Below are 22,130 nucleotides of genomic sequence, written 5' to 3'. Positions count from 1 at the left end.
ATAAGACTAAATTCCAAAGGCTGAGCAATTTGCAGAACTGAAGCCATCGGGGATTGATGTGAACTCAGTGTTTTTTTCACATCACTTTCAGGTTTGCATTAATGCAGAATGTGTGGATATCGAAAGAGCCTACAAATCGACCAACTGCTCCTCCAAGTGCAGAGGGCATGCCGTAAGTTTTGAAAACGTTTCCCCAAGCTCGCCGAATCTTTTGGAAGTTCGGGTCAGTCCTGACGATGCTAAAGTACCGTTTCAGCGCTGAATGATACTAAGTCTGCCTAACCGCTCAATAGTTTGGTTCGATGTAAAAAATTTTCTTCCAGGCATCTGGTATTGAAATTCCCATGATGGATCCATACACTACGGAGGTAGTTGCAAGGGTGCAGAGCAGGGGTTAGTCCTTCTTCTGAATGGATGAACAGGCTCCTTGGGTTGGTGGTCAGCCTAGTGTGGAAACTGACAGGATCACTGCTTGTCTAGGTGTGTGACCATGAGCTCCAGTGTCAGTGCAAAGAAGGATGGGCCCCTCCTGACTGTGATGACTCCACAGTGGTCTTCCGTAGGTAACATTACGCATCTTGCTCTCCTCTTCCAAGCTTGTAGTTCGTAGTACATTAGATTTCGTCGCCTTTTTTTCTCTCCTCTTGGAATTCTCGTTCCGTAAATATTGAATCTAAAATATTAATCTTCAAGGTTTCTAACAACTTTTCAATCATGTTTTCTAGTCCTTATGCTCCTGCTCGACATACGAAAAGATCTCCTCAAATTTTAGAGCTGCGATCTTATTTTAATTTCCCCCATTTTCTTGCTTTATGATTATTCTATTTTCATAGCGGGCTTGGCTTAATGTACAGATATAGAACTCTCATAAAACTCTCTAAGAATCTGGCTTCGGTTATTTTTGTAGGTTCACTGCTGTCCCTTGAATCATCTCTGTTTCTTTTGAGTTTGATTGATTTGTCTTTCACCCTGTCTCTTATTTCACTGTGCTGTTTTTTTCTTCAGAATATGGGACCCTTGTTGAATGTGGGATTAGGCTGACTCGAATTAGCTTGCATGGGTTTTCTTTGTATGTTTTTGTGCTTGTTGTACCTCCTGATACCTCTCTGGATGGGACATCTGGATGTGAGCTCAGTCGGTAGATAGAGAGACCTCCCTCTAGGACTTCGGAGTGGTAAGCAGCCAGGGTGGGAATCCTCACCTCCAGTCACCATGGTGAAGAGTACTTGGCCCAGGAGAGAGCTCTTCATTGCATTTACTTCCCGAGAGAGCTGCTTTTCCTCCACGCTCTTTCCTTGATCCTCCCTTTTCTGTCTCATCTACTGTGGGCATCTGCAGTTAGCCTCCATTCTGTTCCTCAGGCTCTTGAATCCCCCATTGCTTCTAGAGAGCAGTTCTTGGGTCTTTGCCCAGAGGCACAGCCCACTATTATTCTGCATACACAAGGGATGGGGGTGCAGGTGGGGACGGGCCTGACCAAACCATCTGTCCCAAGTTCAGATTCTCTGTTGGCTTCCCAAGAAAAAAATGGCATCTACTTCTGACGTTTGGGCTATTTAAAAAAAAAAAAAATTGTTGGTTCTGGGGTGCCTGGGTGGCTCACTTGGTTAAGTGTCTGACTGTGGCTCAGGTCATGATCTCATGGTTCATGGGTTCAAGCCCTGCATCGGGCTCTGTGCTGAGCGCTTGCTCAGAGCCTGGAGCCTGCTTCAGATTCTGTGTCTCCTTCTCTCTCTGCCTGTCCACCACTTGTGCCCTGTCTCACTCTGTCTTTCAAAATTAAATAAATGTAAAATTAAAAAAAAAATTTAAAACAATTATTGGTTCTTTGCTAGACTTCTTAAGAAAGAATAGCATTTACTTCTGATGCTTAACTATATATATGCTTTAATACATATATATATAATTCTGATGCTTCTGAGCTATAATTTACTTTGTTTCTGTCCACCTAAATCCCCTAAAAATCCTTTTAAACTATGACTTCCCTCATGTTGAACTTTGTTTCTTCTCTTGATTGGCTAAATCACTTCCATTAGTAATTTTTTCTTTCTTTTTACATGAAACTTAACGTTTTTAAGGATTTAACTCTGTTGCTAAGTAGAAAACATGAATAGCGGATAGGATTGGATTAGATTTTTTAACTCACAGTTTTAACTTCATGACTCTTGAGAAGTAGATACTGATATTCAAAGTTCAAAACCTGAGGCTACCCTTATTTTGTTTGTTGGTGTCGTTAAATAACCCCTTAACAATAATGTTTCTTTTCTCTTAAATGTTTTTAGAATTGCTACTCAATGAAAACCAGTCATCATGTTATGCCTGGGTAATGTTTTCTTTTTATTATTTCGATTGTTTGACAGTGAGGTCTTTCAAAGTGAGGATTTGTTTCTTCAGTTCCAGGAATGTGTCTATTATTACAGATTTTAAAATGGATTCTGTTCTACTTCTTTGGTTTCTAATTCAGAAATATAAATTATTTGTATCAAGTATCTTGACTAGGTGGCCTTATTATCTTTTTTTTTTTTTTTTTTTGGCATTGTCTATTGCCTGTTATTTTTGGGAAAGTCTTTCAAAATTATTTTTTGTAAAATACGGTGAATTTTTGGCAATGTTAAGACTCCTATTTATTAGTTATCATGACATTTTATTATGTTTTATTTTTTTAGTTAGAGTGACATTTTAAAATATTCAGTGACATTTTTGAGTTTCCTTAAAGCACTTTTTTTTTTTAAATCTTTATTTATTTTTGAGAGAGAAAGAGGAAGAGAGCACAGCAGAGGAGGAACAGAGAGAGAGGGAGACACAGAATCCAAAGCAGGCTCCGGGCACTGAGCTGTCAGCACAGAGCCCAACATGGGGCTCAAACTCACGAACCGTGAGATCATGACCTGAGCCTTAGTCAGATGCTCAACAGACTGAGCCACCCAGGCACCCCTCCTTAAACCACTTTCATATCATTCTATTATCTTCTCATTTCATGTCTTCTTTTTTTATAATCTGTTGTCATTTTGTTCAGAAGACCAAGCAGATGCCACCCTAAATTTGCTTTGACTCTTTATAGCTTTTATTTCTGAAAGCATAGATTCTATATGTATTCTACCTCTGCATATTATTTTAAACCTAATCTTTTTTTATATTTTTATGCTTTTTTCCCCTCAATTGCATATCATCCAATAAAGGAGAATAAACTCCAACACACATTGTTAAAGTATTTCTTGAAAACTTTAAATCCAAGGACTGGTGATGCAAAGATACATTATACTACATCAAATTTATATCTTAAGGGAATCAAGGAGGCAGCTGGAGTGGTTCATGATACAATTGGGGACGTTTTTCTCCGAATCACTTATGCTCCTTGTTAAAACCACTGTGTCAAGATTCAACTTCATCCGTTAGGTTTTCTTTTTGTTTTGTTTTTGTTTTCATTTCTGGTACTACCTCTGACCCAACCGTCAAGGAAAGCCTCCACCAGACTGGTGAAAGTCCTCTAATTCAGGAAAGTGTCCTGTCTCCAAAAGGACAGACCTCAGCGGACAGTTTTCATGATATCCAGGCTTCGCATCTAAACCTGAATGAGAAAAATTACGTTTCTATTTTTATTAAATTCTAACTAGAATTCAGAATTTTCTACGATTACAGGGATGTAAGGCAACAAACCACGATGGTATTAGTAGTTCCCATTACTTTGTCACCCATACAAATCATATATATTTTTATATCACATTGTGGTTGCTGCATAAATCTTTATTTTTTAAAAATTTATTTATTTAAATGGAAGTTAGTTAACATACAGTATAGTGTTGGTTTCAGGAGTAGAACCCAGTGATTCATCACTTACATATAACACCCAGGGCTCATCCCAACAAGTGCCCTCCTTAACGCCCATCACCCATCTAGCCCATCCCCCCACCACCTCCCTCCCGCAACCCTCAACTTGTGCTCTATTGTTAAGAGTCTCTTATGGTTTGCCTCCCTGTCTGTTTTTATCTTATTTTTCCCTTTCCTTCCCTTATGTTCATCTGTTGTGTTCCTTAAATTTCACATATGAGTGAAATCATATGAGATTCATCTTTCTCTGACTGATTTATTTTGCTTAGCATAATACACTCTAGTTCCATCCGTGTTATTTCATTATTTTTTGATCACCAAGCAATATTCTGTTGTGTATATATATGCATATATATATATATGCATATATATATATATATATATATATATATATATATCACATCTTCTTTATACATTCATCAGGTGATGGACATTTGGGCTCTATCCATAATTTGTCTATAGCTGACAGTGCAGCTATAAACATCGGGATTTCCCTGATGAGGAGTGATGTTGAGCATGTGTCTGTTAGCCATCTGGATGTCTTCTTTGGAGATGTGTCTGTTCATGTCTTCTGCCCATTTCTTCACTGGGTTATTTGTTTTTTTGGGTGTTGAGTTGGATAAGTTTTTTATAGATCTTGGATACTAATCCTTTATCCAATATGTCATTTGCAAATACCTTCTCCCATTCTGTCGGTTGCCTTTTGGTTTTGTTGATTGCTTCCTTAGCTGTGCAGATGCTTTTTATCTTGAGGAGGTCCCAATAGTTCATTTTTGCTTTTGTTTCCCTTGCCTGCGGAGACTTGTCTAGTAAGAAGTTGCTGTGGTCAAAGAGGTTGCTGCCTACATTCTCCTGTAGGATTTTGATGGCTTCCTGTCTCACATTAGGTTTTCCATCCATTTTGAATTTATTTTTGTGTATGGTATGAGAAAGTTGGTCCAGGTTCATTCTTCTGCATGTCACTGCCCAGTTTTCCTAATACCATTTGCTGAAGAGATTGTCTTTTTTCCATTGGGTATTCTTTCCTGTTTTGTTGAAGAGGAAATGGCCATGCATGTATGGGTCCGTTTCTGGGTTCTCTATTCTGTTCCATTGATTTCTGTCCGTTTTTGTGCCAGTACCATACTATCTTAAGATTACAGCTTTGTAATATAGCTTGAAGTCCAGAATTTTCATGCCTCTAGCTTTGATTTTCTTTTTCAACGTTACTTTAGCTATTTGGAGTCTTTTCTGGTTCCATACAAATTTTAGAATTGTTTGTTCTAACTCTATGAAAAATGCCGGTGTTATTTGGATAGGGATCGCACTGCATGTATAGATTGTTTTGGGTAGTATAGACATTTTAGTAATATTTGGTCTTCTAACCCATAAGCATGGAATGTTTTTCCTTTTTTGTGTGCGTCTTCTTCAATTTCTTTCAGAAGCTTTCTCAAGTGTTCAGTGTACAGATCTTTTACCTCTTTGGTTAGGTTTATTCCTAGATATTTTATGGGTTAAGGTACAATTATAAATAGGATCGATTTCTTGATTTCTCATTCTGCTGCTTCATTATTGGTGTATAGAAATGCAACCAAATTCTGTACATTGTTTTATGTTCTATGAATTTGCTGAATTCATGGATCAGTTCTAGCAGTTTTTTGGTGAAGCCTTTTGGGTTTTCCACATAGAGTGTCATGTCATCTATGAAAAGTGAAAATTTGACTTCCTCCTTGCCGATTTGGATGCCTTTTATTTCTTTTTGTTTTCTGATTGATAAGGCTAGGACTCCCAACACTATGCTGAATAACGGTGGTGACAGTGAACATCCCTGTTGTGTTCCTGACCTTAGAGGGGAAGCTCTTCGTTTTTCCCCATTGAGGATGATATTATCTGTGAGTCTTTTGTGTATGGCCTTTATGATTTTGAATTATGTTCCTTCTATCCCTACTTTCTTGAGGTTTTTTATCAAGAAAGGAGGCTGTATTTTGTCAAATGCTTTTTCTGCATCCATTGAGAGGCTCATATACTTTTTATCCTTTCTTTTTACGATGTGGTATGTCACATTGGTTGATTTGTGAATACTGAACCAGACCTGCAGCCCAGGAATAAATTCCACTTGATTGTGGTGAATCATTCTTTCAATGCACTGTTGAATTCAATTTGCTAGTATCTTGTGGAGAATTTTTGCATCCAGTTTTGCCAGGAATATTGGCCTGTAATTTTCCTTTTCAGGGGGGTCTTTGTTTAGTTTTAAAATCAAGGTAATGTTGGCTTCATAGAATGAGGTGGGAAGCTTTCTTTCCATTTCCATTTTTGGGGGTCAGTTTGAAAAGAATAGGTATTAACTCTGCTTTAAATGTCTGGTAGAATTCCCGTAGGAAGCCATCTGGCCCAGGACCTTTGTTTGTTGAGAGATTTTTGATAACTTATTCAATTTCTTTGCTGGTTATGTGTCTTTTCAAATTTTCTGTTTCTTTCTGTTTCAGTTTTGGTAGTGCATGAGTCCCTAAGAATTGGTCCATTTCTTCCAGATTGCCCAGTTTGTTGGTGTATAATTTTTCATAGTATTCTCTTAAAATTGTTTGTATTTCTGTGGTGTTGGTTGTGATGTCTCTTCTTTCATTTGTTATTTTATCTGTTTGGGTTTTCTCTCTCTCTCTCTCTCTCTCTCTCTCTCTCTCTCTTTTGATAAGTCTGGCTAGGGGGTTTATCAATTTTGTTTCTTCTTTCAAAAAACCAGCTCTTAGTTTCATTGATCTGTTCTGTATTTTGTCTGTTTGTTTGTTTCTATATCATTTATTTCTGCTCTAATCTTTATTATTCCCCTTCTTCTGCTGGCTTTAGGCTTTATTTGCTTTTCTATCTCCTTTGGATGTAAAGTTAGACTGTATATTTGGGACCTTTCTTGCTTCTTGAGATAGACCTGAATTGCAATGTATTTTCTTCTTAGGATTGTCTTTGATGCATCCCAAAGGGTTTGGACTGTCATATTTTCATTTTCATTTGCTTCCATGTATTTTTTATTTCTTCTTTAGTTTCCTGGTTAACCCATTCATTCTTTAGGAGAATATTCTTCAACCTCCATGTATTTGAGGGCTTTCCAAACTTTTTCTTGTGGTTGATTTCAAGTTTCATAGCATTGTGATCTGAAAATATGCATGGTATGATCTCGATCTTTTTGTACCTGTTGAGGGCTGATGGCTACATGAATCTTTAAGTATCACATATATGTATCTCTAGTTTGAAATTATGGTGGTTATTAATCTACCATTAGATCTTATAATTTAGGGCTTAAAAAGAAGCAAATATTTAACTATATCACAGATTGTTTTATAATATTTTGACAAGTGTATTCCAACATCATTGGCTTCCTTTTTAGTGCTATACATTTTATTAATGAATTTAAAAACATTCAGGGACGGGCGCCTGGGTGGCTCTGTTGGTTGAGCGTCCGACTTCGGCTCAGGTCATGATCTCACAGTCCGTGAGTTCGAGCCCTGCGTTGGGCTCTGTGCTGACAGCTCAGAGCCTGGAGCCTGTTTCAGATTCTGTGTCTCCCTCTCTCTCTGACCCTCCCCCGTTCATGCTCTGTCTCTCTCTGTCTCAAAAATAAATAAACGTTAAAAAAAAATTTTTTTAATAAAAAAAAAAACATTCAGGGAAAGGGCTTACAGGTTTTATCAGATTTCCAAAATGATCTGTGGCACATAAAAGGTTAAGATCCCTACTCTATAGTATGGCCATATATAACCATGGGCTTTCAAGCTTACTTAATTAAAGCCACTTTTTCAGTAAAATTTATACAGAAAACATATAAATAGATACATTCAATATATTATTTATATACATTTATACTATAACATATATATATATGTAATATAAATTATAAAATGAGTATTCATACAATGCAATCTGGGCAAAGGAACAGAGCATTGCCAGCAGTCCAGACATCTCCTCCCCTGGCTCCATACCTGTCCTAATGTCCTCTCTCCTTCTGAAGGTTAACCCTTTCCTCTATACCATGTTTTCAAAATCATCCATGTTCTTACATGTATCTGAAATTAGTTTATTTTTGCTATTGTGCATACTATCACAATTTTGTCATGTATTGGTGTAATTATATATCTATCTATATCTATATCTATATATCGATATCGATATTGATATAGATATAGATAGATATAGATATGACAATTTCCTTTCTTACTGCTTTTATGGATACTTCAAGGCTATGTTGAAAAAAATTTCCATAAATGTTATCATTCAAGTCCAGTTTTTTAAATGCTTATTTATTTTTGAGCGAGGATAAGTCGGGGAGGGGCAGAGAGAGAGAGAGAGACAGAGAATCACAAGCAGGCTCTGCGTTATCAGCACAGAGCCCATGTGGAGCTCGAATTCATGAACCTTGAGATGATGACTGGAGCCGAAATCCAAGGTCGGAGGCTTAACTGGCTGCGCCACCCAGGCACCCCACATTCAAATCTATTTATCTTAACTATATCATACCAAATTGTTTCCGGGGTGGTTGTACAAATTAACACTCCCAGCAGCAGTGAGTATAAGTCCCTATTGTTCTACGACCTTTAAGCCATTTGCCATTGGCAGATAGCAAATTTTAGCCCCTTTGGCTAAGTTTTTGTGACGGCATGTTGGGTTTTCAATTTTGCTTTCTGTAACTACTACCACTCTGAATAATAAAAGAACATTTCTTTATCTTTTGGCCATTTGGATTATATTTTCTGTGAAGTGTTTGTTTAAGCCTTTTTGTATTTCTAGTGAGTTGTCTCTCCCCACCTTTTTATTCACTTGTGTATGTTTTAATATTATATTTTTCATATAAACTATTTTCAGTTATATACGTTAAAAATAACTTCCCTCCTTCTGAGTTTTCTTATGCTTTTTGTGGTGTTATGTGATCATCAGAAGTTTTTAATGCAGTATAGTCAATTTTTTCATCATTTCCTTATTGTTAGTTTTGTGTGTGTGTGTGTGTGTGTGTGTGTCCTTTTTAAAGGAAATTTTCCCTACTCTGAAATTGTGAATATATATCTGTGTATTGTCTTCTAGAAAGCATTATTTTATTCTCTTTTCAAATTTAAGTCTCTATCTGAAATTTTGTGTATGATGCAAATGTTTAATTTCATTTTTATCCCAGATGGATGCCCGATGGTCACATCAGCGTTCATTTGATCATCCTTCCCTAAGGCTCCACAGTGACACTTATCTAATAAAGCAAGTGTTCATATATGTGTCTTTCTGGGATATCTGTTCTTTTCTGGTGGTCCTATTTATCTGTGTACTAGTATGGCACTCTTTTACCACCAGGTCTTTGAAATAATTTTGATCTAGGTGGTCCTTTAACTCTGTTCTTTATGAATGATTTGGTTAGTAGTTTTTTGTACTTTCACATATAATCTCAAGTTACACACTCAATTCCTGTTGGGATTTTCATTTAACATAGACCACATTTGTGGTCTCTATGGGAACAATGAGCACATACAAGCTGTTGAATTCCGAATCTATTGACAAAATGTCTATCCGTTTATTTAGTTTTTCTTAATTTTGCCAGCTAATACTTGATAGCTTCACCACAACAATTTTGCATATATTTTATTAGGTTTGTTCCTAGGAATTTAAGTTTTCCTGTATATTTTAAATGGGCTCTTTTGAAAAATATCTTTCAGCTATTACTAGAATATAGAAATTCAACTAATTTTTGTATATTCATTTTTGTGCCAAGCACCTATACTACCTCTCTTAATAATTCTAGTAATTTATCTGTAAATTTTAGCAGATTTCCTACATAATCATATTATTTCAGAAAATGACAGCTTTGTTCGTATCTCTCTAATCTTTACAATTTTAATTCTTGCATTTGTTTTCCTTCACTGAATAGAACCTCCCGTACAACGCAGAATAGAAATCGTGATAAAAAGTTTCTTTGTTTTTCTTCCAATCTCAAAGACTTGCAGTATTTTGCCCCGGTATCTGAAGGTATTCTGTACATATTTAGATCTTCTTCAGATTAGGAAAATTCAGTTCTATTCCTACTTTGCTGAGAATTAAATCAAAGACATTTTCTTTCTTTATTGGGTGAGATTTCTTACCCCTTTATTCAGCTAGTATTTCAAAATAAATTGATTGATATGTGAGCATGTATTTAACTTTGCAATCTTTGGATAAACTCAACATAGAAACAGTGTGTCTTACACATATTGATGGATGATGTTTGCTATTTTATGCCTGTGAGTGATACTGTCCCGTAATTTCTTTATACTGTACTTGCTCAGTGTGGGTGTTGTTATGGTATGTTATGCATAGAAAATGAATTAGAAAGTATTCATTTTTTATATTCTCTGGAATACCTTGTATAAGAATAGAAGAGCCGATTCCTTTAGTAGTTATAAAACCCTTCAGGTTTTTAATTTCTTCATATATAAATTTTGTTATATTATGGTTTCCTACACAGTTTTTCTGCTTTATCTAAATTTAATTTGGCCATCACATTTACTTTTTTTAAGTTTATTTATTTATTTTGAGACAGAGAGGGCGTGAGCAAGTGTGAGCAGGGGAAGGGCAGAGAGAGGGGGAGAGAAAGAATCTCAAGAAGGCTCCACACTGTCAGCAAAGAGCCCAACGTGGAGTTGGACCCACGAACCATGAGATCATGACCTGAGCCAAAAGCGAGTTGGATGTTTAACCGACTGAGCCACCCAGGCTCCCCCTCACTTTTCTTTCTATCAATGTAATCTGTAGAATCGTTTTTTCTCTTTTTAAATATCATCCAAATACAAATTTTCAATTGTTGTTATTTTTTTATTGTTTTTCTTTTTTTACATTTTGTTTGCTATTTCAATTTATACTGTAATTTATCCTATTCCAGTCCCTTTCCTTAAGTTTATTTTGTCTTAAATAAATTCTCGAGAGGGATATTTGGTTCATTAACTTTCAGCCCCCTTTTTCTTTAATTTTTTTTTCAACGTTTTTTTATTTATTTTTGGGACAGAGAGAGACAGAGCATGAACAGGGGAGGGGCAGAGAGAGAGGGAGACACAGAATCGGAAACAGGCTCCAGGCTCTGAGCCATCAGCCCAGAGCCCGACGCGGGGCTCGAACTCCCGGACCGCGAGATCGTGACCTGGCTGAAGTCGGACGCTTAACCGACTGCGCCACCCAGGCGCCCCACAGCCCCCTTTTTCAATACATTTTTTGAGGTTTATAAATCCATACATTTTTCTCTAAGACCTCTCTTAGTTGTCGTCCATTTGCTAAAGGATATTTTCATTATCGTTTGATTCAAATTATACTGTGTTTTCCATTTTCTCTCTTCTTTGGCCCTTGAAATGCTTAGACATATGTTTCTTAACGTGTGTGCTTATTCAGACTTTCCACGTGTTGTTAATTAATACTTAACATAATCCCATAAGGATCAGAGAAACTACTAGGGTAAGAATCTGTTGATATATGTGGAGACTTGCTTGCTGCGTGGCTCGGCATGTGCCCATACTTGTGAGTCTTCTGTCTGTGCACACAAAAATATGTATTCTACGGTTGTTCTGTGCAGCATTTTCTATGTTCGTGAGGCCACCTTTGTTCACCGTGTGTGCGTGTATCAATCCCTACTGATTTCTTGTTTGTTTGTGCTATCAGTTACTGAGCCAGGAGTCTTAGAATCCCTCACTATAACTGTGAACTTGGTTATGACTTCTTGTTCTACCAGTGCTTATATATTTTGTGACCACGCTACTATTACGTAAAAGTTTATGGGGCGCCTGGGTGGCGCAGTCGGTTAAGCGTCCGACTTCAGCCAGGTCACGATCTCGCGGTCCGGGAGTTCGAGCCCCGCGTCGGGCTCCGGGCTGATGGCTCAGAGCCTGGAGCCTGTTTCGGATTCTGTGTCTCCCTCTCTCTCTGCCCCTCCCCCGTTCATGCTCTGTCTCTCTCTGTCCCAAAAATAAATAAACGTTGAAAAAAAAAATTAAAAAAAAAAAAAAGTTTAGAACTGTTATGTCTTCTCAGTGAATTGGCACTTTAATCCGCATGCAATGCTTCTGTGTATCTCCGGTCTTCTTCTTTTACAAGTTTTTTTTTAGTGTTTGCTTCTTTTTGAGAGAGAGGAGGACAGTGCGCGAGAGGGGGAGGGGCAGAGAGAGAAGGCGACAGAATCCAAAACAGGCTCCAGGCTCTGAGCTGTCAGCACAGAGCCTGAGGAGGGGCTTGAACTCACGAGCCACGAGATCATGACCTGAACTGAAGTCAGCCGCTTAGCTGACTGAGCCACCCAGGAACCCCTTCATGCTTTTTAAAGTCTATAGGAAGACTAATATAGCTGTACCAAATTTCTGTTGGTCTCCTTTGCATTGGTATAACATTTTTCCGTACTTGTTCTTTCATTCTTTCTGAAGCATCGTGTTTTATATCTGTCTCTTGTTTTTGAAAAGTGTGGAAATATACACATTCTTAAATTTTTAGTCTTACGATATATATTTTTAAACCAGGGTACTTAGTCCATTTAAATTAAAGGTAACTACTGATATACTTGGGTGTAATCTACAATCATATTATATGATTTTTATTTGTTCTCCTGTTCTACGTTCCTTTTTCTCTTCTTCCTTGCTTTCTTATGGACTTACTGAGGATTTTAATCATTCTATTTTTCTTTTTATTAATTCAGAGATTATGTATTTATTTTATATTATTTTAGTGGCCATTATGAAAATATTCATTTTATTTGGTGTTTTAAAAAATCGACGTTACTTTTTAGAAAAGTTTTGGGTTCACAGCAAAATTGAGCAGAAAGTAGAAAATCCCCATATACCTTCTGCCTGGCCATCCTTCCCTGACGCAAAGCCTTCCTCACTATCAACATCCTCCACCAGAGTGGTACATTGTCACAACCGATGACACACAATTGTCACTCAAAGGCCATAGTTTAAATTCGGGTTCATGCTTGATTTATTTACTTTTCATTCCTTCCTGCATTTCTGAACTTCCAAGACCAGGATCATTTTCCTTTCTGTCTTTCTGGGTTCCTGCCCTCTCACTAATCTTTCCAAGGTCATTTTCCCCTATTTCTTAAATTTAATTTTCTTAATGTTTGTTTATTTTTGAGAGAGAGGAAAAGCACGAGACAGGGAGGGGCAGAGAGAAAGGGAGACACAGAATCTGAAGCAGGCTCCAGGCTCTGAGCTGTCAGCCCAGAACCCAACGTGGGGCTCGAACTCACGAACTGTAAGATCATGACCTGAACCAGAGTTGGACACTTAACCAACTGAGCCAGTGAGATGCCCGTTCCCCAATTTTTTTTTCAAATATTGCATAACTTTAACAACTTTTGTTTTTTTTTTGGAAAAATGTCTTAGTTGCTCTTAGTGGGAGAGTTAGTCTGAATTTCCCAGACCGCCATTACCAGAAACAGAAGAGTGTATTTTCTCTTCAATTATTTCCATCTTCAAATGCATACCTACTTCCAATTACGATACTTCTCATCTGTCTTATACCCCAGCTTTCTCTGCAGACCTTGTCCTTTCGAATTAGGGGTGTTTGTGAAGCAGTCAATTTCCTCTTTATTTCTTCTGGTGCCATGTTAGTCTTCCGAAAATAGTTACAATTTTAATGTTAGTGCCAGTCCTTTTTTTTTTTTTTTTTTTTGATTCTGAATATATCTATACCATATTCAACACAAACCCTTCAGAATTTTATTTCCTTTGGCCTTTTGGATCGGAATTGTTATGCAAGGTGGAAAATATTAGATGTTTGTTATTATCTTAAAATTCTGCTTCTGACATATTTGTCTCCGTCTGCACGTATGCGTGTTCACACTTGGGAGTTTTTCTCGCGTTTCTGCAAAATTTAATCTTATTATTGCTCTGCTGAGCTCTAATAAGAAAGCAGTAGTTGTTTGCATTGCCCCCTCTCACTTGTACCTCCTGGTCTCTGAAGCTTCTATTATAAGAGAAATTAATGTCTGCGGTAGCAAAAGATTGAAGTTGCCTTCATTACTTAAATCAGGAATTAAAACAGAGGAAACACCATCTAGATCCAGGAAACGTGTTCAAATCATGCCGCAGTTCACTGGGTCACATGATCTCTTTTCTGTCCGTAATCATTCTGCTCTGGAGCCAACATCAGTAAGACACTCGCTTGTGTCGCTCTCAATTCTGGTCTTCGTGTCTTCACTCCTTATTTGCTACCGACAGGAATATGATCTCAAGCCTTCCGTTTCTTTTTCTCTGCTTCCAAGGCTGAGTGTGAAAAGTGTGCCACTCCTTTTCTTCCATCTCCTGACTTTGTATTTCCTCTCCTCTCCCAGCCCTACACTTTCCAGAGGTTACAGACGTCGTGCCTTCTAAGAATTCTCAGCAGCATGAAGCCTGACTTCCCTCATATGCAATGTTTAGTAAAATATGGATTTCCCCTTTACTTTCTCTATCTGCATAACATTACAACACTCAAGATCAAAATGCATTTTTATTTTATTGACTATTAGAGATTTTCCAGGGAATGCATGTTTTGGACGGGGGGTGGGGGGCAGGTGGGAAACGGGAGGTGGAATTTGTGATGAGAAAAGAAATAAGGACTAGAGTGATGCATGTTTGTGAATTTCTCATGCCCTCACCAGCTCTGCTTCTCTTTGTTGCAGACTTCTCCATTGTGGTCGGGGTGCTGTTCCCCGTGGCTGTCATATTTGTGGTGGTTGCTATAGTAATCTGGCACCAAAGCCCCAGACGAAAGCAGAAGAAAGTCCAGAGGTAGCCTTCTATCTTGCTTTGGGGACTTTTTGGCCTTTAATTTATTTTAAATTTAAGGAGGTGACCCAAATTCTCAAAGTTAATTAGGGTTCCCTTCGAATACTCTGAAACGAGTCCAGATGCATTTTTTTCTTGGACCAGATGCTGGGTGTCAGTTTTACTGGGAAATCCTGCACAGTAAGACATGTCTTTTTGTGTTGATCACTGTATTTATAATTAATAAATATAATTAATAATATAATTAATAGAGTTATTCTATTTATTTAATCTATCTATTCTATTTATTTATAATTAATAAATATAATTAATAATATAATTAATAGAGTTATTCTAACTCTCATCATTAAGGATTTTACAGCCATTGTAGGAATATAATGTGTAACACTTATCGGTCGCTAGCTTATGACACGTGCTGTGCTAAGTCTTTTTACATTCATTATCTCTAATCTTCACAAGAAGGTTGTGAAGTACTAACTGTTAATGCCATTTTATAGATGAAAAGGTATTGTATATTAATTCTTACAACACTCTTGCAAAGCCAGGCACTTTACACTTGTCCTAAAGTGGAAGCAAAGGTTCAGAGAGGCTAAAAATATGTTCAAAGTTTTACAAAGTAAATCAGTGGAATCTGGCTTTCCACCTAGATTGCCTCGTCTTTCAAACACGGTCTTGACACTGTAGCGTCTTTCTAGCATTTTTAAAACACCGACTTACTCACATGTAATGGGTTTTCCTAAATATTGAGTGACTAAATCATTAATGAAATAACATAATTTTTACAACCGTTGATTCAGTGCCATCGTTATTAGGAATTCAGGGCTGTGTAGAGAATCACAAAGAAAATTCGTGGTGGTGATTATGAATTCCAGGACAAGGAAACGTTAAGAATGTCCTAGAGAACAGAAGAAAGGCCAGTCAATGACCAAAGATGATGCAACAGGCAAAGGAAATTGGCAAACTTCTCTTGAATGTCCTCATCATGGTGAAGGAACTGCTAAGTCAATGTATATGATATGCTTTCATATACAGGCCAGCATCTACCACTGGCACCAGGCCTCGCAAACAGAAGAAGAACCCACAGACGGTGAAGGCTGTACGACCCCAAGAGGTGAACCATAGTTGGTAGTGTGTTTGCCTTGGGCCCCGGTTCATGATTCTCTCATTGTCTCTTCTATTGTTCCTACTCAGCGGCGTTTTACAAATCCAGTCCACCAGTTAGTATATAGTAAGAATTTGGGAGCTCCTTAACTACACATTCAGAAATTTCTCCTTTGCCTTTGTTTTAAATCCAAAAGAGTTTTCCCAAAATGCAGAGGCTCTTTGCTGAAGTTCACAAATGCAAAGAAGTAAAGAGAACAAGGAGGGCAGACTCCAGATCTCTCTCTCTCTCTCTCTCTCTCTCCCCCCACCCACACACACACTGACTGTAGGTGGACCCTTTCCCTTTTGCAAATGTCCCAATAAAGACAACGATATGTATAGTTCCATAACAGCATATATAATATGTATAACCCTTAAAGCCCTGGCTGTGTCTTGCAAGTTTAGAAATTCGGGTAGAGGTTGGTTAATGGCAATGCCATTGGCCGTGATGTTTAATGGAAACTTACCTGTCTCTAACAGCTCTGGTTACAGCAGAATGCAGCAGCGGGGCCACTGTGATTTCCTGTCTGGTCTCTTATGTCATCTCAGTTTCTGATCTCCCGTGTCTTGAGAGGACTGCTTATTTGGAAGTTGAACTTAGGAAACCGATCATTTCATTTTAAGATATTATTATTATTATTTTTAGATGACTCAGATGAAGCTCCATACACCTGATCTGCCAGTAGAGGGCACTGAGCCTCCAGCTTCTTTTGTGAGTTAGCAACCTCTCTTAAATATCGCTTCCAATCTAATAGCAGGGAAATACTAGCAAGAGACATAACCCACGATAGCCCATTGTTTCCTCAGAAGAATGTGAAAATCTGTGCGAATATTTATATGAAAGCTAGATTTTCCTGCAAAACTTTTTGAAAATGCAAAATGTGAGAAGGTGGGCTTTTCCACTACATTCCTACGTTTAACCTCTGAACCTGAATTATGGCGGTAGGAAAAGTTGGTAACTTAATAATACGAGAAGAGTAGAAATCTGCTGTATAGAGTGCCGTCTTCGTCGTCTGTCTACTGGCGCTGAGCTTATTTCTGAATCGCACGTGCATACCTAAATGAAAGCACTTGAACTTACAGGTTTAGACTATTTTCATGGGCAGGATCATGAGTTCACCATGTCTAGAAATGATTGAAGCCTTTCCATTCAGCACATCTCTTTTCAAGGCCCCATCTTTGCATTATTTTTTTATTTTATTTTATTTCTTTTACCTTTTCACTAGCTAATTACGAAGCCAGATTTTCCACCGCCCCCAATACCTACAACCGTGTCCACTTCCTCTTTCCTTGTAAGTATCAGGTAGTCACTAGTGACTCCTTAAATGTCATCTGGGCTGGATGTGAATGGCGTCTGTAAATCTATAGATTCTTTCTCAGGATATGTGCTCCCTAGGTCAACCTGAGGTATTGTAGCACACAGGTATATCTGAGAAAGCAAGGCCTACTTACTATCTATAAATTAGTATGGGTATTAATTTTTTGTTGTTAAAAATAATTCTTTTATTTTATTTAAATTTTTTTTTATTATATGAAATTTATTGTCCAATTAGTTTCCATGCAACACCCAGTGCTCATCCCAAAAGATGCCCTCTTCAATGCCCATCCCCTCCCCTCCCCTCCCTCCCACCCCCCATATGTTAAAAATAATTTTACTGTTACATAATCATCAAGAAATGATGACTAGTTCTGCTATAGGAGGTAAACAGTGTCCTTCAAAGGATAGTTTCTAGATGCTTACTTTGGAGAATATAAAATTTTATTATAAATTATATTTTACTTTTTAATATGATATAGACAGAATAAGCCCTATATTAGCCACAATTGTCTGTGGAAGATAGGATATTAAAAAACAGACCAGGGGCGCCTGGGTGGCTCAGTCGGTTGAGCATCCGACTTCGGCTCAGGTCATGATCTCGCGGTCTGTGGGTTCAAGCCCTGCATCAGGCTCTGGGCTGACAGCTCAGAGCCTGGAGCCTGTTTTGGATTCTGTGTCTCCCTCTCTCTCTGCCCCTCCCCTGTTCATGCTCTGTCTCTCTCTGTCTCAAAAATAAATAAATGTTAAAAAAATAATAAAAAATAATAAAAAAATAAAAAATAAAAAACAGACCATATATAGGCAAACCTGCAATAAAAGTCAGGCACTACGAAGTAAAAAGTAGGATTCATTCACTTGAGTAATTACTGAGCACATTGTTTCTTCATACTTGGTACTCTGTTGTGGGTAAATGAGAAAGAACTAAATTTTTTTTTCAAAAAGTTTACATGCTTAGTGTGTAAACTAGTCATATACATATAGAGCACTTAATTCCTCACGTATTTTTTTGCACCAAAGCAAGTCATATGAACGAGAAGAATGTGGTCAAAAGGGAAATGAATGGGGTCAGATTAATTTAAAGTAAGAAAAAGATCCATTGACTATGTGGTTAGAATTTGAACTCGACCCTGAAAGTTGGGTAGAATTTAAATGAGTGATGGGGAGGTAAGGAATGATTTAAATTAGGAAATAAATATACCGAAGATTGGAAATGCATAGCATTTCTAATGACCTACTATTATTTTTGTCCCTAATATAGTATGCCACAAAAGTGCTTCCCTCTACTGTTTTTAAGGATAAAACAACGTCAACACCTAAGGTAAGAAATCAATAGCCAAACTGTTGTAATCTTGTCACACTCCTACTATGAAGGAGAGAAGTTCTAACCATGTCTTCCTGGAAGATATTCGCTAAGAACAGTGTTTGTATGATTATAGGATAGGAGCTAAGATGTCTTCCTTCTTTTTTAAAAATTTTTTTAAAAGATTTTTTTTAAAGTGTATTTATTTTTGACAGGGAGAGAGAGAGAGACAAAGCATGAGTAAGGGAGGGGCAGAGAGAGGGAGACGGAATATGAAGCAGTCTCCAGGCTCTGAGCTGTCAGCACAGAGCCTGACGCGGGGCTGGAACTCATGGACCGCGAGATCATGACCTGAGCCGAAGTCGGACGCCCAACCGACTGAGCCACCCAGGCGCCCCTGAGATGTCTTCCTTCTAAGTTTGGTCAAACCCAAGAGGAAGATGGAAGGGTTTTATCTGGAAAGGGATGATGATCCTAATATTCGTCATTTTCTCAGAAATAGAAGTGAGATAGAGGACATTTCTCATAGAATAATCATCCAATGTCTCATAAGTTTTCTGTTGATCCCTCACCTCCTTCATATTATACCAATTAGTCAGATGCGTATTTGGATCCCAGTGTGAGGTTTTTCTCACTTTCTTTCCCTACCTTCCCATGTTTCCACCCCTTCACTGTGATATATCAAATAATCTATAAAATAGGATGTGTGAATACACAGAATTTATTTTAATTTCTTAAGAGTTCAAAAGTTATATAATATCTAAATTTTTGGAATAAGTTGATCATTTAAGAACTTGTCTTTTTCAGGGTTCCAACCCAAAGGTCTGAAGCAGCAACTAAGCAGGTGGTGGGTAATAATCAACTTAGAAGACTGGACAGTCTGGACGGAAGAGAAATGTACTTACTTTCCCCTTATTATTTGCTCTTGATACCCAAGGATGTTAACATTTCTTTCTTTCTTTCTTTCTTTCTTTCTTTCTTTCTTTCTTTCTTTCTTTCTTTCTTTCTTTTTGCTTCTGGATGGGAGAGGGACTGGGAGTATGTTAACATTTCTTGATTCATGTTCTACTTTGAGGAGATTAAACAAAAATTTTCTAGAGAGACATACTTTTGAGAATCTTTGTATGAATTTAAGATTTCTATTCTCCATATTCACAGGAAAGAAGATGATTCTAAACAAAGAGCTATGAATCTGACGTGTCTAATTAGATGACTTTCCTAGACACCCCCCTCTTCTTACTGTTGTATTGATTACTAGTTCCTCAAATATTTTGAGTATCTTGATTTTCTCATTTAGTAAGAAGTAATTTACCCTCTGCTTAAAGCCAGCAAACAAACAAATAAAAACCCTGAGTAAATTACAGGAAACTGAGAGGGATGGAAGAACATTGTATATTCATCATTAGATAACTAGCAACATCTTGATTGTTTTGACAATTAACCTGTCAAATTAGAACACTGACAACAAAATCATATAAACATTCTCTGATTCATATAACATCTTTTTTCCTACACCATTTATTGCAATCCTTATTAGCTATGTCATTTGAAGTTTACTATAAGTGAATAAAACTTTATTAGTTAATTTTTTTCCCAGAAATTTGTATAATTCAGTTACTGGCAAGGTTAAAGTGAACTTTGCTTTCTAAGTGGAGAAAGTTTTAGTTACATAAATTCATAACGTAAACCAGAGGTTTTAAACTGGTAGTTTGCAGGACATATCTGGACTACAGAGTTGTTTTATTTGGATGGGATGATTTTGGTCATAACGTATTTTAAGATGTTTTGAATGCATTGCCAATATTTAAAAATTGGGAGATCTTGCATAAACATCCAGAGTTCCAGCTTTTTAAAAGTAATCAAATGATTTGGCAGCCCTGGAATCACATTGCCCACAGCAACCATTAGTCTAGTTGACTGGTGTTGGCATAAACATTATTGGTTGCCTTCCTTGCTTTCAGAACACCAGTTTTATTCAGCTGCCCATGTTTTAGAAAAGGCACTCCAGACTCCATCTCAGAATAAATTGCTATTACTGTAAAGCAGTCATAATAATCGTATTTCCTTTACTAGTGCTTGATTTGGTAAGTGTATGACTTCGCTCTTTTTTGTTTTGTTTTGTTTTGCCGATGAGACCAGAGAAAAGATACCTTAGGAAATTTCTACAAAATATATTCTTCTGGCTGTCGGCATCTGGATAGCCTATCTGGTATTGTTGCAACCATGTTGCGATTATGAGGGCAAGGCTGATATACTCAGTAAGATAGAGCAGAAAGGTAAAAAGAATAAAACCTGGTCTCTTGATGATGTCATTGAACTGGTAGATTAATAACTGTTGAATTTACCCTATACTTTATTGGGATTTCCTGTTATGTGATCAATAAAATTTGCTTGCTGTTTAAGCCATTTCAAGTTGGGTTTTATTTTTTTCTTTTCTTCTCTTCTCTTCTCTTCTCTTCTCTTCTCTTCTCTTCTCTTCTTTCTCTTCTTTTCTCTTCAAGAGACAGAGCATGTGCACGTGAGCAGGGGAGGGGCAGAGGGAGAGGGGGAGAGAGAATCTTAAGCAGTCTCCATGCCCAGTGCAGACCCCCAATGTGGGGCTTGAGCCCGTGAACCGTGAAATCATGACCTGAGCTGAAATAAAAAATTGGATGGCTTAACTAATTGAGCTGCCCAGGTGCCCCCCCCCCCCAGGTTTTCTTAATTGCTTCAGAAGTCATCCTATCTAATAAAGTAGCTGCTACCATTATCGGGGCACATGCTTTCCATGTGGGAAATTAGGGCCACTTAATCTTCACCGTTTGTTTGTTTGTTTGTTACACTTGGCCCGTTTACCAACTTCCACCATGGACTTGGTCCCATACACCTTCCTTTCCATGGGGGACTTTACCCACCAGAAATTTGTTTCCTCTCGCAGTGTGAGTTTCTATATAAGCTCATTTTGGCCTCAAAAGTGAAACTCAGTCCCCAGCAAACCCAGAATCCATCTGTCAAATCACTCCTATTATAGCACCCTTTCCTTCCATGTGGGAGTACACTAAAGAACACATTAAAAAGTATAGCTTTATCTGTAGGGTGAAATTTCAGAAGACCTTGCCCTAACCCAGAAAGAAATCCCTATTTCCCATAAGGCCATAGTCTTACTTATGACAAGCCTATGGATCTTTCCTGTATTGTTTATTTTATTTCTTTGTTTGTTCTTCGGTTTTTGTTTTCATTCCTGTCCCTATCTCACTCTTTTTAATACTGATAAAATAGAAATCCTTCACTTAGGAATCTCCAACTAGCTACCGCATGACCCAAGCTAAAAATCAAACATCCGCTCTCAAGAGGAGGCATCTGAACTTCTCTGTAAATTCTGAAATGGTGGCCGTAGGTGTCTAATGCAGAGACCTCACAGCTCCTTATGAAGACAGATACCTCGAGGACAATGACGGTAAAATGATTCTCTTATCCTAAGACTTTGAACCCAAGCCCTGCCGAGTTTCCTACTGAGCTAAACTGTGGGACAATTTAGACAGTTCAAAGCAAAGACTTTGATTTCACGGTCCCGTTTTCCAAATTAGATCTGCCACTTAACCAACCTTAAGAGAATTCCTCGATGTGACGTTTAAAAAATTTTTAACATTTATTTGTTTTTGAGACAGAGAGAGACAGAGCATGAACGGGGGAGGGTCAGAGAGAGGGAGACACAGAATCCGAAACAGGCTCCAGGCTCTGAGCGGTCAGCACACAGCCCGACGCGGGGCTCGAACTCACAGACCTCGAGATCGTGACCTGAGCCGAAGTCGGCCGCTCATCCGACTGAGCCACC

At 37.8% G+C, this 22,130-nt stretch overlaps 1 protein-coding gene across 11 annotated transcripts in view; it reads left to right on the top strand.

Annotated features, from left to right (window-relative positions):
• Positions 1-20,722, top strand: part of ADAM28 (ADAM metallopeptidase domain 28) — a 74,111-nt gene extending 53,389 nt beyond the window's left edge. For 2 of the 11 annotated variants that reach the window (XM_030312370.1, XM_030312365.1), the window contains 8 exons: positions 92-172; positions 481-559; positions 14,450-14,558; positions 15,588-15,666; positions 16,345-16,410; positions 16,925-16,990; positions 18,275-18,334; positions 19,124-19,240. In XM_030312370.1, coding sequence (XP_030168230.1) covers positions 92-172; positions 481-559; positions 14,450-14,558; positions 15,588-15,666; positions 16,345-16,410; positions 16,925-16,990; positions 18,275-18,334; positions 19,124-19,144 — 561 coding nt within the window. In that variant the 3' untranslated portion in view covers positions 19,145-19,240. The other 9 variants (XM_030312368.1, XM_030312367.1, XM_030312369.1 and 6 more) reach the window with 9 other exon arrangements.
• The last annotated feature ends 1,408 nt before the right edge of the window (positions 20,723-22,130 follow it).

Source organism: Lynx canadensis, chromosome B1 (assembly GCF_007474595.2).
Source record: "Lynx canadensis isolate LIC74 chromosome B1, mLynCan4.pri.v2, whole genome shotgun sequence".
Taxonomy (NCBI): Eukaryota; Metazoa; Chordata; class Mammalia; order Carnivora; family Felidae; genus Lynx; species Lynx canadensis.
This window is presented reverse-complemented; position numbering and strand designations above follow the sequence as displayed.